General features: G+C 41.0%; 1 protein-coding gene across 4 annotated transcripts in view; it reads left to right on the forward strand.

Moving 5' to 3' along the window:
* The window catches only part of nectin1b (nectin cell adhesion molecule 1b), a 237,409-nt gene that overhangs the window by 173,051 nt on the left and 48,858 nt on the right, over positions 1-15,500 (forward strand). The window contains exon 7 of one of the 4 annotated variants that reach the window (XM_062060310.1): positions 7,482-8,699. The exons of the other annotated variants lie outside the window; for them this stretch is intronic. Within the exon in view, the coding sequence (XP_061916294.1) occupies positions 7,482-7,659 (178 nt within the window). The 3' untranslated portion in view covers positions 7,660-8,699. Of the gene's footprint in view, positions 1-7,481; positions 8,700-15,500 lie in introns of those variants that run through there. 4 annotated transcript variants of the gene reach the window in all.

Raw genomic sequence — 15,500 nt, forward strand, 5'->3', positions numbered from 1 at the left:
TGGTCTCCCTGGCTTCCTCTTGCTTTGAGGGTTATAATCCAGGCCTTGTCTTGCTATGTTTCTCGGATCCTTCCTAAGTGTATGACCGATCCATCCCCACTTTCTGCTTTTCATTTCATTTTGAATTTGCTCTTGGTTCATGCGTCTCCACAGGTCTACATTTGGTATCTTGTTGGACCACCAAATCCTCAGTATGTACCTGAGACAGTTGTTAATAAACACTTGTAGTTTATTGATGATTGATTTGGTGGTTTTCCAGGTTTCACCACCATAAAGAAGGACAGATTTTACAATTGTATTGAATATTCTGATGTTTGTGTTTCTGGAGAGCTGGGAGCCATACAGGTCGGAGAGTTCTAAAGGCATGTCTTGCTTTGCTGATGCGCAGCTCGACATATTTATCAGCTCGTCCATCTGTGCTGATGTTGCTTCCCAGGTAGACAAACTCGACCACATCTTCCAGGGGGTGCTACTTGATTGTGATAGGTTGATGGGATTTGGTGTTGAGCCTCATGACCTTGGTCTTCCCAGTGTTTATCCTGAGGCCTATCTGTTTATTGTGTTCATGCAATCTGGTGGTATTGCGTTGGATGTGTGTGTGTGTGTGTGTGTGTTCCTGAGATCAGAGCCAGGTCATCAGCAAAATCAAGGTCTTCTAGTTGTTCAAAAGGGTTCCACTGTAATCATGTCTTCTGGCCATCCACTGACATTTTCATTCTCCAGTCGATGGCGATAAGGAAGAGGAGGGGTGACAGTAGGCAATCTTGCCGTACTCCTGTTTTTAAGGAGGGTGTCCGAGAGCTTACCATTCGAAATGACTTGACCTGTGAATCCATCATACATGCATTTGATGATGTTGACCAGTTTTATTGGAATTCCAGAATGTCGGCGCAGTTTCCATACGCTGTTTCTGTCTTGACTGTCAAAAGCCTTTTCGAAGTCGACACAGTTTATGAATAGTGATGACTGCCATTCGATGCACTGTTCGACAATTATTCTGAGTGGTGCAATGTGATCTGTACAGGAGTTATTTTTCCAGAAACCTGCTTGTTCGTTCCTGAATATCTTGTCTAGTGGTTTTTGTATTCTGTCCGGGATAATTCGGCAGAGGATTTTGATTGGGACTGAGAGGAGCGTGATGCCTCTCCAGTTTTTACATTCGGTGAGGTTTCCTTTCTTCTGAACTGTGACAATTAACACCTCCTTCCAATCATTGGGAATCTCCTCTTTTTCCCAGATGTCATTTAGAAGTCCATGGAGGATATCAGTGGTGGCATTGATGTCTGCTTTCAGTACATCAGGTGGGATATTATCCTTCCCTGGTGCCCTGCCCAGCTTTAGTTTTTTGCTGGCTCGCTTTATTTCCTCCTTTGTTATCCTACAACGGTTGATGTTTAGGTTTTTTCTTGCTTCCTCAATGACTGGTGTAGTGTCTGGGGGGAGTCTATTCAGGACCTCTTTAAAGTGTCCCTTCCATTGCTCTAATTGCTGGGACTCTTTGGTGAGAAGGTTTCCCTGCTTGTCCCTGATAGGGCGGCTTGTGGTCCGTTTTTTCCCAGACAGCTGACGGGTTATTCTGTACAGTTCCTTGGCGTTCCTTTTTCTGGATGCTGCCTCTGCTTCGTTGGCCAGCTCCTCCGTTGGTGTTTTCTTGTCCCTCTTGCAGCTTTTACAAACCAACCTGTTCTTTTCTTGGTAGTCTTGTCGGAGGCGTTTCTTCTTGTTGTTGTCTGTCTCTCTGTTGAGTTTTGCTTTGATGTCACGCCTAGCCTCTAGTCGTTTATGTTATCTCCTTCTGCTAGGGCTCAGAACCGGTTGTGAAGAAGGATTCCCCTTTCTTGTCGTATTATTTTATCCTTCAGTTTCCTCATCTCAAACCTTCTCTGAACCCTGTTCCCAACTTTCTTCTTCACTGCCAGTTTCATTCTGAGTTCTCCCACGAGAAGATGGTGGTCAGAGTCTATATCAGCGCCCCTCTTTACTCTGACATCAAGAATAACTCTCCTTAATTTCCTGTCTATTGCAACGTGGTCGATCTGATTCCCGGTGTGGTGGTCAGGTAGCTTTGTGGGTTTGGTTGTGTGAGAAGAGACTGCCTCCGATCACTAACTCATTGAGGACACAGAAGCTGGCAAAGAGAAGCCCATTCTCATTCATCAGTCCCAGTCATTCAGTCCCCATCGTTCGATTCCAGTCGCTATTATCCTTTCCAATTTTGGCATTCAGGTCTCCCATTACAATCTTGATGTCTCTTTTGGGAGCCTTCTGGAAGGCAGCCTGTAGTTGTTGGTAAAAAGTGTCTTTCTCTTCAAAAACAGCAGTGTTGGTGGGAGCGTAGCACTGAATGAATGTGATATTGCGTCCTTTTGATGTAAACCTGGCTGTGATGATCCTCTCTGAAATTGGTTCCCATTTAATGAGGCTTTTTACTGCACCTTTTGAAAGGAGTAGTCCTACTCCGTGTGTGTGGTTGTTTTTTTCTTTGGGGTTGCCTGAATAGAGAAAGGTCTCTCCAGTGGCAGTTGTTACTTCTCCAAAGGTATTCCATGGGATCTCACATACACCAACAATGCTTAGGTTGTAACACTGCATTTCTTTGGTCAATTGGGCCAATTTTCCAGCTTGGTATAGTGTTCTGACATTCCAGCATCAATCAATCAAAGTTTACTTATATAGCTCTAAATCACGAGTGTCAATGAACATCCAATTCTTGTTCTTGACTTCAGCTTCAGCAGACATTTCCCCCCCTGAGGTCTCTGATGAGCTTGCCCCAGACGGTTCATACATCCCACTTATGGGTCGTCAGTTAGGCTTCGGTCAGTCAGAGGTAAAGTTTTCATAGTTTCGGTTTCTGTAACCAGTTTTTTTTTCCAGGGACAGGTAGTTAGCCCATCGCCCAACCCCCAACCTGGAGAGCCAGGGATTTATTTACACTTGCCTTGTGTTAGGAGAGTGGTCTTCCCAGACTTAAGCAGTCTCTCCAGCTGCTCGCAGTGACCTCTAACTGGTCTTTTTGCTGCTTGCCTTTGACCACATTGTTTGGTTCTTCCGCCTACCAGCTTGGAACTTCACCGTTGATCGGTACAGATTCCTCCGCTGACGGTTTCCATCAATCATTCCTGCTGCAAATGTCTTCACCTGAACTCCGCTAGCCTACCCTTTTCAGGGTTCCTGTGAGACCTTCTTGGCTACCGTGACGGCCCTGGGGTTTCTGAGGCCTACACCATACATCACTCTCACAGGCATTCCCTACTTGGCATTTCCCGGGGATGCACAACGAGGAGGTGGAGTAGGATTTTGCACCCTCTCCTGCCCCCTGCTAACAGTTAAAGTAATATTTATCAGAGATCAACACAATCCTGCCCCCTGCTGCCAATTGAAGTAGTATTTGTCAGAGATCAACACAACCCCATCACCTCCTGCTAGTTAAAGTAATATTTATCAGAGATCAACACAATCCTGTCCCGCTGCTAACAGTTAAAGTAATATTTAACAAAGATCAACACACTCCTATCCCCTGCTAACAGTTAAAGTAATATTTATCAGAGATCAACACAATCCTGCCGCCTGCTAACAGTTAAAGTAATATTTATCAGAGATCAACATACTCCTATCCCACTGCTAACAGATAAAGTAATATTTGTTAGAGATTGACACAATACTGCCCCCTGCTGCCAATTAAAGTAATATTTGTCAAATACATAACACAATCATGCCCCTGCTGCCAGTTAAAGTATTATTTGTTAGAGATTGACACAATATTTACCCCTGCTAACAGTTAAAGTAATATTTGTCAGAGATCGACACACTCCTGTGCCCTGATAACAGGTAAAGTCATATTTGTCCGAGATCAACCTAATCCTGCCCCCTGCTAACAATTAAAGTAATAATTGTCAGAGAGCAACACAGTCCTGCCCCCTGCTAACAGTTAAAGTAATATGTGTTAGAGATTGACACAATACTGCCCCCTGCTTCCAATTGAAGAAATATTTGTCAGTGATCAACACAATCCTGCCCCCTGCTGCCAGTTAAAGTATTGTTTGTTATAGATTGACACAATAATGTCCCCTGCTGCCAATTAAAGTAATATTTGTCAAAGATCAACACAAGCCTGCCCCGCTGCTAACAGTTAAAGTAATGTTTTTTAGACATCAACACACTCCTGCCCCATCCTAAAAGTTAAAGTAATATTTATCAGAGATCAACACAATCCTGCCCCCTGCTAACAGTTAAGTAATATGTGTCAGAGATCAACACAAACCTGCCCCGCTGCTAACAGTTAAAATAATATTTCTTAGAGATTGACACAATAGTGCCCCTGCTGGCAATTGAAGTAATATTTGTCAGACATCAACACAATCATGTCCCCTACTCTCAGTTTAAAGTAATATTTGTCAAATATATACACAATTATGCCCCTTGCTACCAGTTGAAGTATTATTCATCAGAGATCAACACAATTATTCCCCCTGCTAACAGTTAAAGTAATATTTATCAGATATCAACACACTCCTGCCCCTTTGCTAACAGTTAAAGTAATATTTGTTAGAGATTGACACAATGCTGCCCCCTGCTGCCAATTGAAGTAATAGTTGTCAGATATCAACACAATAATGCCCCCTGCTAACAGTTAAAGTTTTATTTGTTAGAGATTGGCACAATACTGCCCCCTGCTAACAGTTAAAGTAATATTTGTCAGAGATCAACACAATTATTCCCCCTGCTAACAGTTAAAGTAATATTTGTCAAAGATCAACACAATAATAACCCCTGCTAACAGTTAAAGGCCTACTGAAATGAAATTGTTTTATTTAAACGGGGCTAGCAGATCCATTCTATGTGTCATACTTGATCATTTCGCGATATTGCCCTATTTTTGCTGAAAGGATTTAGTAGAGAACATTGACGATAAAGTTTGCAACTTTTGGTCGCTGATAAAAAAAGCCTTGCCTGTACCGGAAGTAGCATGACGTCGCAGGTTGAATGGCTCCTCACATTTCCCCATTGTTTACACCAGCAGCGAGAGCGATTCGGACCAAGAAAGCGACGATTACCCCATTAATTTGAGCGAGGATGAAAGATTTGTGGATGAGGAACGTGAGAGTGAAGGACTAGAGTGCAGTGCAGGACGTATCTTTTTTTGTTCTGACCGTAACTTAGGTAAAAGGGCTCATTGGATTCCACATTTTGTCCTTTTTCTATTGTGGATCACGGATTTGTATTTTAAACCACCTCGGATACTATATCCTCTTGAAAATGAGAGTCGAGAACGCGAAATGGACATTCACAGTGACTTTTATCGCCACGACAATACATCGGTGAAGCACTTTAGCTACGGAGCTAACGTGATAGCATCGTGCTTAAATGCAGATAGAAACAAAAGAAATAAGCCCCTGACTGGAAGGATAGACAGCAGATCAACAATACTACTATCAGGAGACACCGAACCAAACACTGGACCTGTAACTACACGGTTAATGCTGTGCCGCCTGTCGAAGCCTAGCAATGCTGTTGCTAACGACGCCATTGAAGCTAACTTAGCTACGGGACCTCGTCAGAGCTATGATAAAAACATTAGCGCTCCACCTACGCCAGCCCTCATCTGCTCATCAACATCCGTGCTCACCTGCGTTCCAGCGATCGACGGCGCGACGAAGGACGTCACCCGATCATCGATGCGGTCGGCGCTAGCGTCGGATAGCGCGTCTGCTATCCTCAAAGTCCTCCTGGTTGTGTTGCTGCAGCCAGTCGCTAATACACCAATCCCACCTACAGCTTTCTTCTTTGCAGTCTCCATTGTTCATTAAACAAATTGCAAAAGATTTACCAACACAGATGTCCAGAATACTGTGGAATTTTGCGATGAAAACAGAGCTGTTTGTATTGGGATACAATGTGTCCGAATACTTCCGTTTCAACCATTGACGTCACACGCAAACGTCATCATACATAGACGTTTTCAACCGGAAATTCCCAGGGAAATTTAAAATTGCACTTTATAAGTTAACCCGGCCGTATTGGCATGTGTTGCAATGTTAAGATTTTATCATTGATATATAAACTATCAGACTGCGTGGTCGGTAGTAGTGGGTTTCAGTAGGCCTTTAAAGTAATATTTGTCAGAGATCAACACAATGATGCCCCCTGCTAACAGTTTAAGTAATTTTTGTCAGAGATCAACACAATCATTCCCCCTGCTAACAATTAAAGTAATATTTATCAGAGATCAACACAATCCTGCCCCCTGCTCTCAGTTAAAGTATTATTTGTTAGATATTGACACAATCATGTTCCCTGCTGCCAATTAAAGTAATATGTGTTAGAGATTGACACAATACTGCCCCCTGCTAACAGATAAAGTAATATTTCTCAGATATTAACATACTCCTGCCCCCCTGCTAACAGTTAAGGTATTATTTGTTAGAGATTGACATAATACTGCCCCCTGCTGATAGTTAAAGTAATATTTATCAGAGCTCAACACAATCCAACCATCATATCACAGTGTGCAACATGAACAACAACCAACACATCACAGTGTGCAACATGAACAACAACCAACACATCACAGTGTGCAACATGAACAACAACCATAACATCACAGTGTGCAACATGAACAACAAGCATAACATCACAGTGTGCAACATGAACAACAACCATAACATCACAGTGTGCAACATGAACAACAACCAACACATCACAGTGTGCAACATGAACAACAAGCATAACATCACAGTGTGCAACATGAACAACAACCAACACATCACAGTGTGCAACATGAACAACAACCAACACATCACAGTGTGCAACATGAACAACAAGCATAACATCACAGTGTGCAACATGAACAACAACCAACACATCACAGTGTGCAACATGAACAACAACCAACACATCACAGTGTGCAACATGAACAACAACCAACACATCACAGTGTGCAACATGAACAACAACCAACACATCACAGTGTGCAACATGAACAACAACCAACACATCACAGTGTGCAACATGAACAACAACATAGTTCCAATTGTCACACAATGAAGAAGCAGCCCACCTTGACAGAAGTCTACTCTCCATAAGTCAATATTGTACAATATTAATACTTTATTCATACAACTACTGTAGTTTTTCCTCTGGTGGGATGCTTTTATTTCTCATCTAAAAGTGATTTCAAAGGTGTGTTTCATCTTCAAATTGTGCTGTTTTGGGAGGGCCGAGCACAATTAAAATGGATTTTATTTCATTTCAACGAGCAAAGTTTTTGTGTCAGGAAGTTAGGTTGAGGTACTTCCTTTTCACAATAAAGCACTTCTGCCAAGGATGAAATACTTGCTTCAGCGGATCAAATGGCGGGTGGATTGTGTCCATCTCAAATGTCATTGGTGATGTAGCAAAGATGGCCGCCTGCATGGTAAAGTAGCAGAAGGTGGTCTCTGACCTCTTGTCCAAGTAACCGCTCTCTGTCTCGCCTCCCTCAGCGTCGCGGCTGTAGGCGACTGTTGCGTGACCGAGGCGGCAGAGAAGCCAGAGTCCGCCACAAGGAAAGTAGAGGCGCCTGACCCCGGTCTGTCCCAGCCCCACCCCCCCGGACCCGCTATGCTCTTGCCCGCCTCCAACGGCAGCCTGCAAGTCACGTACTTGAGCACGCCGCTGTAAGCGCCAGAGGAAGACCATGTTCAAGTCAAAAAGTGTAAACAAGGCGTCGCAAATTGAACAATTTGATGTAAAAGTGTTGAAAGAAATTTAGATTTAGAGATATGTTCATAAAAAGTATGAACTCAAATTACAACAAAGATAAAGTCGTGCAAGCTCCGCCCTTTTGTCTCCCAACCTCCCCGGTTGCATGGTTGTGGTCTCCGCTGCATGACTGGAGTCCTGGTGGTGTGTGTTGCTCTGCATGCGCTGTAAACTTGTGTGTGGTAACGTGTTCATATGTGAGGAGAACATTAGCCGCAGCAAATACTTCCATGTTGGAAAAAAACATGGCCTTTCTTGGGGTGTTCCGGGATTGTCTTCCTTGTTTTGAAATGCAAACCTTTGAAAAGAAGCAAACAGTCAATGAGAAGCATAAGTTCATCAAAAGTGAATATTCCTTTAAAAGTGAAGAAACCTCTTCACTAATATTAGGTTAGCGTTGTGTGTACATAGCTAATAATAGCTAGCTAGCGTTAGCTACCGTGTCAGTGAACGTACATTAGGTTAGGATTGTGTGTACTTAGCTAATTATAGCTACCTAGCATTAGCTGACAGTGAACGTACATTAGGTTAGGATTGTGTGTACTTAGCTAATGATAGCTAGCTAGTGTTAGCTACAGTGTCAGTGAACGTACATTATGTTAGGGTTGTGTGTACTTAGCTAATGAAAGATAGCTAGTGTTAGCTACAGTGTCAGTGAACGTACATTAGGTTAGCGTTGTGTGTACTTAGCTAATAATAGATAGCTAGCGTTAGCTACAGTGTCAGTGAACGTACATTCTATCACAACAATTTAAAATATTAATAATAATATTGAATATATAATATTCAATATTAACATATCACAATTGCAAATTGTTATGTGTACACGTTGTGTCCTAATTGTGAAAAATATAGACAATTAAATGATACACACTTTCTTAAAGCACCTAAGCTATCCGCTGGTCTTCTTGTTCTATTTGTTGCTGTAAAACTGTAAGAAGCTCCAAACATTTATTTGAGGTGTTTGTGAGTGCGGACCACAAGGCGCTGCACGTTGATGCCAAGGACGTCAACAAGCTGGCTGACCCTCGCCAAGCAGCAACACGCGGTCAAGGCTGATTAATCACAAAACCGTTTAAGCGTGGCTGATGACAAAAACAGACGGGTGTTGTCAAAAGCCATAGTCTGGGAATATTGTCTTCAACAGCCGCCCCCCCCCCCCCCAATCCCCTCACATGTGATTGATCACCGGCAACACGCAGCCGCCGTGTTAGCGCCGCCAAAATGAATCTGTTTGCTGACTTTGGCACAGCTAGCAACACTCGGAGGATAAATCAAACTATTACACCTAACTGGGAAACCCTGCTGGTGCAGTCAACAACAACAACAACATCAACAACAACGTCAACAACAATGTCAACAACAATAAGATCAACAATAACATCAACAACAATGTCAACAACATTAACAACAACAATAAGGTCAATAACAACATCAATAAGGTCAACAACAACAACAGCATCAAGGTCAATAACAAATTCAACAACAACAAGGTCAATGACAACACCAACAACAAGGTCAATAATGTCAACAACAAGGTGAACAACAACAAGGTCAACAAAAACAACAAGGTCAACAACAATGTCAACAACATTATCAACAACAACAAGGTCAACAACATCTACAACATCAACAACAAAGTCAACAACAACAATGTCAACATTAACAACAACATCAAGTTCAACAACATTATCAACAAGGTTAACAACATCATCAACAACAGCAAGGTAAACAACATCAACAACAAGGTCAACAACATGGTCAGTCAACATCAACAACAAGGTCAGCAACAACAATTTCAACAACACCAAGGTCAACAACATCAACAACAAGGTCAAAAGCAACAACAATGTCAACAACAACTAGGTCAACAACAACCACAACAACAAGGTCAACAGCATCAACAACAAGGTCAACAACAACAATAACAACAACACCAAGCTCAACAACATCAACAACGTTAACAACACAATGTCAACAACAACATCAAAAACAACAATGTCAACAACATCAACAACATGGTCAAAAACAACAACAGTGTTGTCAACAACAAGGTTGACAACAACCACAACAACAAGGTCAACAGCATCAACAACAAGGTCAACAACAACAAGGTCAACACCAACACAAAGGTCAACAACAACAAGGTCAACAACGACATCAAATAACAAGGTCAACATCAACCACAAGGTCAAAAATAACAATGTCAACAACAACAAGGACAACAACAACATCAATAACAACAAGGTCAATTCCAACAACGTCAACAACAACAATGTTAACAACAGTGAGGTCAACAACAACATCAACAACAAGGTCAACAACAACAACAAGGTCAACAAATGGATTGGAAATGCAGCACAAAACAAAAGTGAATGTGCACAAATGAGGTGTGACAGCTGGTGATTTTGTGATAAAAACATGCATCAACGCCCAGAAATAATGACTGATTAGACGCCAAGAGTCCAACAAGTCATACAAATGCTGCTTTTAAAATGGTCACCTTCACCTCCTCTACATGCACTAAAAATGACAGGATGGTGTTAAAAGTGAGATTATCAGAGGTAGATTATATAAAAATGTACAAACATTGTAAAAATAAATGTAATAGTAAAGCAATACTTTAAAAATAACGTAATAATAATGTAATCATGTAGGAATAATGTAATTATAATGTATTAATCATGTAAAAATAATGGACTAATAATGTAATAATAATGCAAAAAAATAATGTGAAAACATGTAATAATAATGTAATAACCATGTAAAATATAATGGACTATTAATGTAAAAATAATGTGAAAAAAATAATAATAATGTAATAATCATATACAAATAATGGACTAATAATTTAATTATAATGTACAAATAATGTAAAAACATTGTGTAAAAAATAATAACAATGTAATAATCATATAAAAATAATGGACTAATAATGTAATTAGAATGTAATTATAATGTAAAAAACATAATGTAGTAATAATAAGAATAATAATGGAATAATCATGTAAAATATTGGACTAATAATGTAAAAATGTAAAATAATAATAATGTAAAACATTGAATAACAATGTAACAATAATGTAAAAATGTTTTAAGAATAATGTTAGAGTAATGTAATAATAATGTAATATTAAGGTACAAATAGTGTAAAAATAATGTAAAATTAATGAAAAATAATGTAAAAAATTATAATAAGACAATATTAATGTACAAATAATGTACAAAATTAATAATAATGCAATATTAATGTAAAAACAATGTAACAATAATGTAATAATAATTTAACAATGTAAAATGTAAAAACAAATGTTAAAATAATTTAATTATAATGTAATAATAATGTTTTAAAAATAATATTGTAATAATAATGTAAAAAATGTAGTAATATTGTAATATTAATGTAAAAATAATAACGTTAACACATGTAATAATGTAAAAACAATTGGGTTAGTTCCAAGTTAAATGTGCAGATTTACAGTAAGTGTTGTATAGTGCATGTAAACGTAGTTATTGGCAACAACAACAAAGGGAATCAAACACGTTTCTTCAAGTGCTTGCTTTGTTAAATATCAGTCAGTATGCAAACGTGATTTGATTGTGTGAAACAGGAAGCGTGTCAAACAGGAAGTGTGAAATCACACGTGAGACCACCTTTGTACTTGTGTGTCCTGTGGCTTTAAGTTGTCTACCTGCTTGTTGCTGCTTGACTGTGACAAAGTACATTGTCGTGTCCTGTATCGCAGTGTGTGTGTGTGTGCGTGTGTGTGTGTGTGTGTGTGTGTGTGTGTGTGTGTGTGTGTGTGTGTGTGTGTGTGTGTGTGTGTGTGTGTGTGTGTGTGTGTGTGTGTGTGTGTGTGTGTGTGTGTGTGTGTGTGTGTGTGTGTGTGTGTGTCCACATATCAAGGCCTGAGGTGTGAAAGTGTCATCTTCAAGTATTTTTGCAACACAATCTAGATAAACTTGTCAAGGAACGGCACACAGTTTTGTGTGTTTTTACTTCCGTTAAGTCTTTGTGGAGACCAGGGGCCTGATCTACTAAATGTTTGCGTGTACTAAAACCTGTGCACACTTGAAAGCACAAAAAGCTGGAGAAGATGCAAGGAGAAGATGCAAATAGAACTATTTAGCACACGCAATGTGATTTATCAAAACTTACAGTGTTTTGCCAGCACTAATTAGTGTTTTGTTTAGCAAGTGTGCAAAGTGACAGTTGCACACACAACTGCAGGATCACACACACACACAATCCTCCGTCTGACATGTGTGTCAACATTTTACACGAATATTAGACACATGTTCAGCAACATCATTTTATAATTTTATAGATGCTGTATGACTTACAGGTCTGAGTAAAATGTATTTAACTGATGCGTTTTCATGTTTTATTAATGAAATGTGTTTATATAATAGATATTACTAAAAACACTCTAATACAAAAATAACTTCTTGAAGTGTGTATTTTTTGTGTATTGAGCGGAGTAAGTGCAGCCTCTCTCCCTTGCACCTTCAGCAAGTAGGACAAAGTGGTGTCATTGTTGATGGACTGCAGGACTGTCTCTAAAGTGCCCATACAAAGTGGTAGATGTCTCCTGCATGTTTGAAAACAGAACATCACAGGTGGAGCGTGTCAATGTGTAGTAAACGAATGTTTCCAATGGTGATGCCTCGTATAGTACATGCTAAATCTTCATTTAAATAAGGCGGTCTGCACCATTTTACAATTGCACACACAATCCTAGTAAATCACACTCAACACGCCCACTATTAGTACACACTATTTTAAAGGTTGGATCTTAGTAAATCAGGCCCACTGTGTTGAAGTATTTGCCTCCTAAAGATCAGAACCGGATGTATTCAGTATGTTTGGCAGGACTGAGTCTTTGTTCAACACAAAAAACTAAGACTAGGTAACAACAAATAGGATTGTGATCAGCAGAAATCAATAATTGTTGCGTGTGCTTGAAACGCTTCTTCCATTGGCAGGAAGTCTTGAATAAGAACATCTCCTTCCTCAAAAACTTGACATTTTGCGAGTATCTTGGAGGACTTTCTCCCGCCAGATGCTCTTCTCACTTTCTGGATTAGCATTGTTTTCCCCTCGCTAGCCCACTCAAATCGGTCCTTGAGTCTCCCTCAACCTTCTGTGTCCACTGTGGACATGGACGTCTTCAAGGTGGACATCCTGGATGGAGCTCACATGTCTCTGTTTCTGTTTTTTTGTTTCTCCACTCGGGCTGCGCCCTGGGCTGATGTAACAGTTGGTTGGGGGGCGCATAATAAATGAAAATAACATGACATAACATGACATAACATAACATAACATAACATAACATAACATAACATAACATAACATAACATAACATAACATGTCGTTCACCACCGCCTCACACTTCCTTCAACACCGCCTCACACGTCCTTCAACACTGCCTCACACGTCCTGCTCGCCATCAGCTTGTGCCGCTTGTCAGCTTACATTAGCACCAGCCGCCTCGATTGTCTGCAGCACACGGCGGATTGGGAACCAGGACCGAGTCACACAACATGATGCTAACTAGCTTGATTAGCTTCCATCGGTTAAGGAATATCAGCACTCTTTCACCTCTTCATGCCAAGCTAGCACAACTTTGACTAGTTTAGATGCTAACAAGCAGCATATCATTTTTTTTTTAATCTCTGCCATTAATCGATAGCTGAAGATTTTCCTTCCATCTGCTTTATCTCTCCTGCTTGCTTCTTTGTTTCATCTTGTCTTAACTTTCTTGGAGCCTCCTTTTGCACTGCTCTCCATAATCTAAATGATAGAATTGATCAACTGGCCTCTCAAAGAAATCGACAAGATCTTCTCGACGAGAAGCTCAAGTTCAAGGACCCTGCCAGTCCTGACTAACGTTTCTTGCCGGACTTTGGGAGAAGTGGAGGGTTGTGTGCCTGGCGACCCAAAGAAGTTGAAGGCATCCAGCTATTCGGAATCATGATAACAGGACATCTGCTGGTTGGAGTAAGCGTTGCTCTGGTGTATCCACAAATTGGAAGATGTTGGCAGCCGTTCAAAGTATCCTGAAGCTGCCACAAATGACCGAAGGACGGGAAAAGCTGTGAGCCCTCAGACTTTTAAGATTTTGGACTAAATCCCAAACTGGTCAACATCTGCCTGTCCTGACGTAATGTTTATTGCCGGATATTGGGAGAAGTGGAGGGTTGTGTGCCTGGCGACCCATTCAGTCGAGAATTTGAGGACCAGAACTAGACAATTAGAATACAACGTTTTCATTTGTTTTCGCTCGCTCAAAAATAAACATTCTAATCTGGATTGTTCTCCCTGGCTACTAGTGACCTGGCAAGGTCTTTGGTTTGAGATTCCACTAGAGAACAGTGCAGGGAATACACAACAAACGTATTCCCTGTCTCCCACGGACACACACCTGTAGTTTGTTGACTTTTGTTGGACTGACTGGCTGAGTACCCTACCCCCCACATCCCACACCCACGTGTTGATGGATAACTGAGCAGCGCCCCTGCTGCAGAGTCTTGTTAACCACGACCGCTCCACATCATCTGGAGCCATAAGGAACTCCGGGCGGATTTCATTCACCCCCGGCCATGCCACCGAGGAGCTTTTTAACTACCTGGGTAACCTCAGCCCCAGAAATAGGACGGGCCACCACAGAGTCCAGAGGCACTGCTTTCTCATTGGAAGACATGTAGGTGAGATTGAGGAGGTTTTTGAAGTAGTCCTTGCACCGATCCCCAACATCCTGAGTCGAGGTCAGCAGCACATGGTCCCCACTATACACGGAGTTGACAGTGCACTGCTTCCCCTTCCGGCAGATGCTGGTCCAGAACCGCTTCTCCCATGTCCGAGTTTTTGCCTCTGCAACCACCAAAGCCGCATACCGCTTGACCTGTCCCATGAAGATAATACATTAATAATTAAAGGTAAGGAATCAGGAAGTAAAGGAGGGAGGGGCTCTTCAGTTCTGAAATTGTATTCAGGGCAGAGTGGTAGTCATCTCATATAACAATCTTTGACCAGTATTTGTAAAAGAAGGTTTTTAAAACAACAGAGTGGTCCCCTCGTATAATCTCATACAAACAATATTTGACTGTGTAAAAGGAGGTTGGTAAAACAGCAGAGTGGTGGTCCCTCTCGTATAAACAATCTTTGACTAGTATGTGTAAAAGGAGGTTGTTAAAAAAAAAGTTTAAGTTTAAGTACCACTGATAGTCACACACACACTAGGTGTGGTGAAATTACCCTCTGCGTTTGACCCATCCCCTTGTTCCACCTCCTAGGAGGTGAGGGGAGCAGTGAGCAGCAGCGGTGGCCGCGCTCGGGAATCATTTTGGGGATTTAACCCCCAATTCCAACACTTGATGCTGAGTGCCAAGCAAGGAGGTAATGACTCCCATTTTTATAGTCTTTGGTATGACTCGGCCGGGGTTTGAACTCACGACCTACCCATCTCAGGGCGGACACTCTAATATGAGTGGTCCTCTCATATAAACAATCTTTGACTAGTATGTGTAAAAGGAGGTTGTTAAAACAGCAGAGTGGTCCTCTCATATAAACAATCTTTGATTATCATGTTTACAAGGAGGTTGTTAAAAAAAACTGGTCAGTATTGTAGGAAATTGTAAAAAGAACAAAGTAGTGAGTAAATGTCAGCATTTTGTTGGACACGTTTATGAAGGGGTGAGCACAAAAACGTTTATGAAGGGGTGAGCACAAAAACGTTCATGAAGTGGTGAGCACAACA

This window comes from Entelurus aequoreus, linkage group LG10, assembly GCF_033978785.1.
Source record: "Entelurus aequoreus isolate RoL-2023_Sb linkage group LG10, RoL_Eaeq_v1.1, whole genome shotgun sequence".
NCBI lineage: Eukaryota > Metazoa > Chordata > Actinopteri > Syngnathiformes > Syngnathidae > Entelurus > Entelurus aequoreus.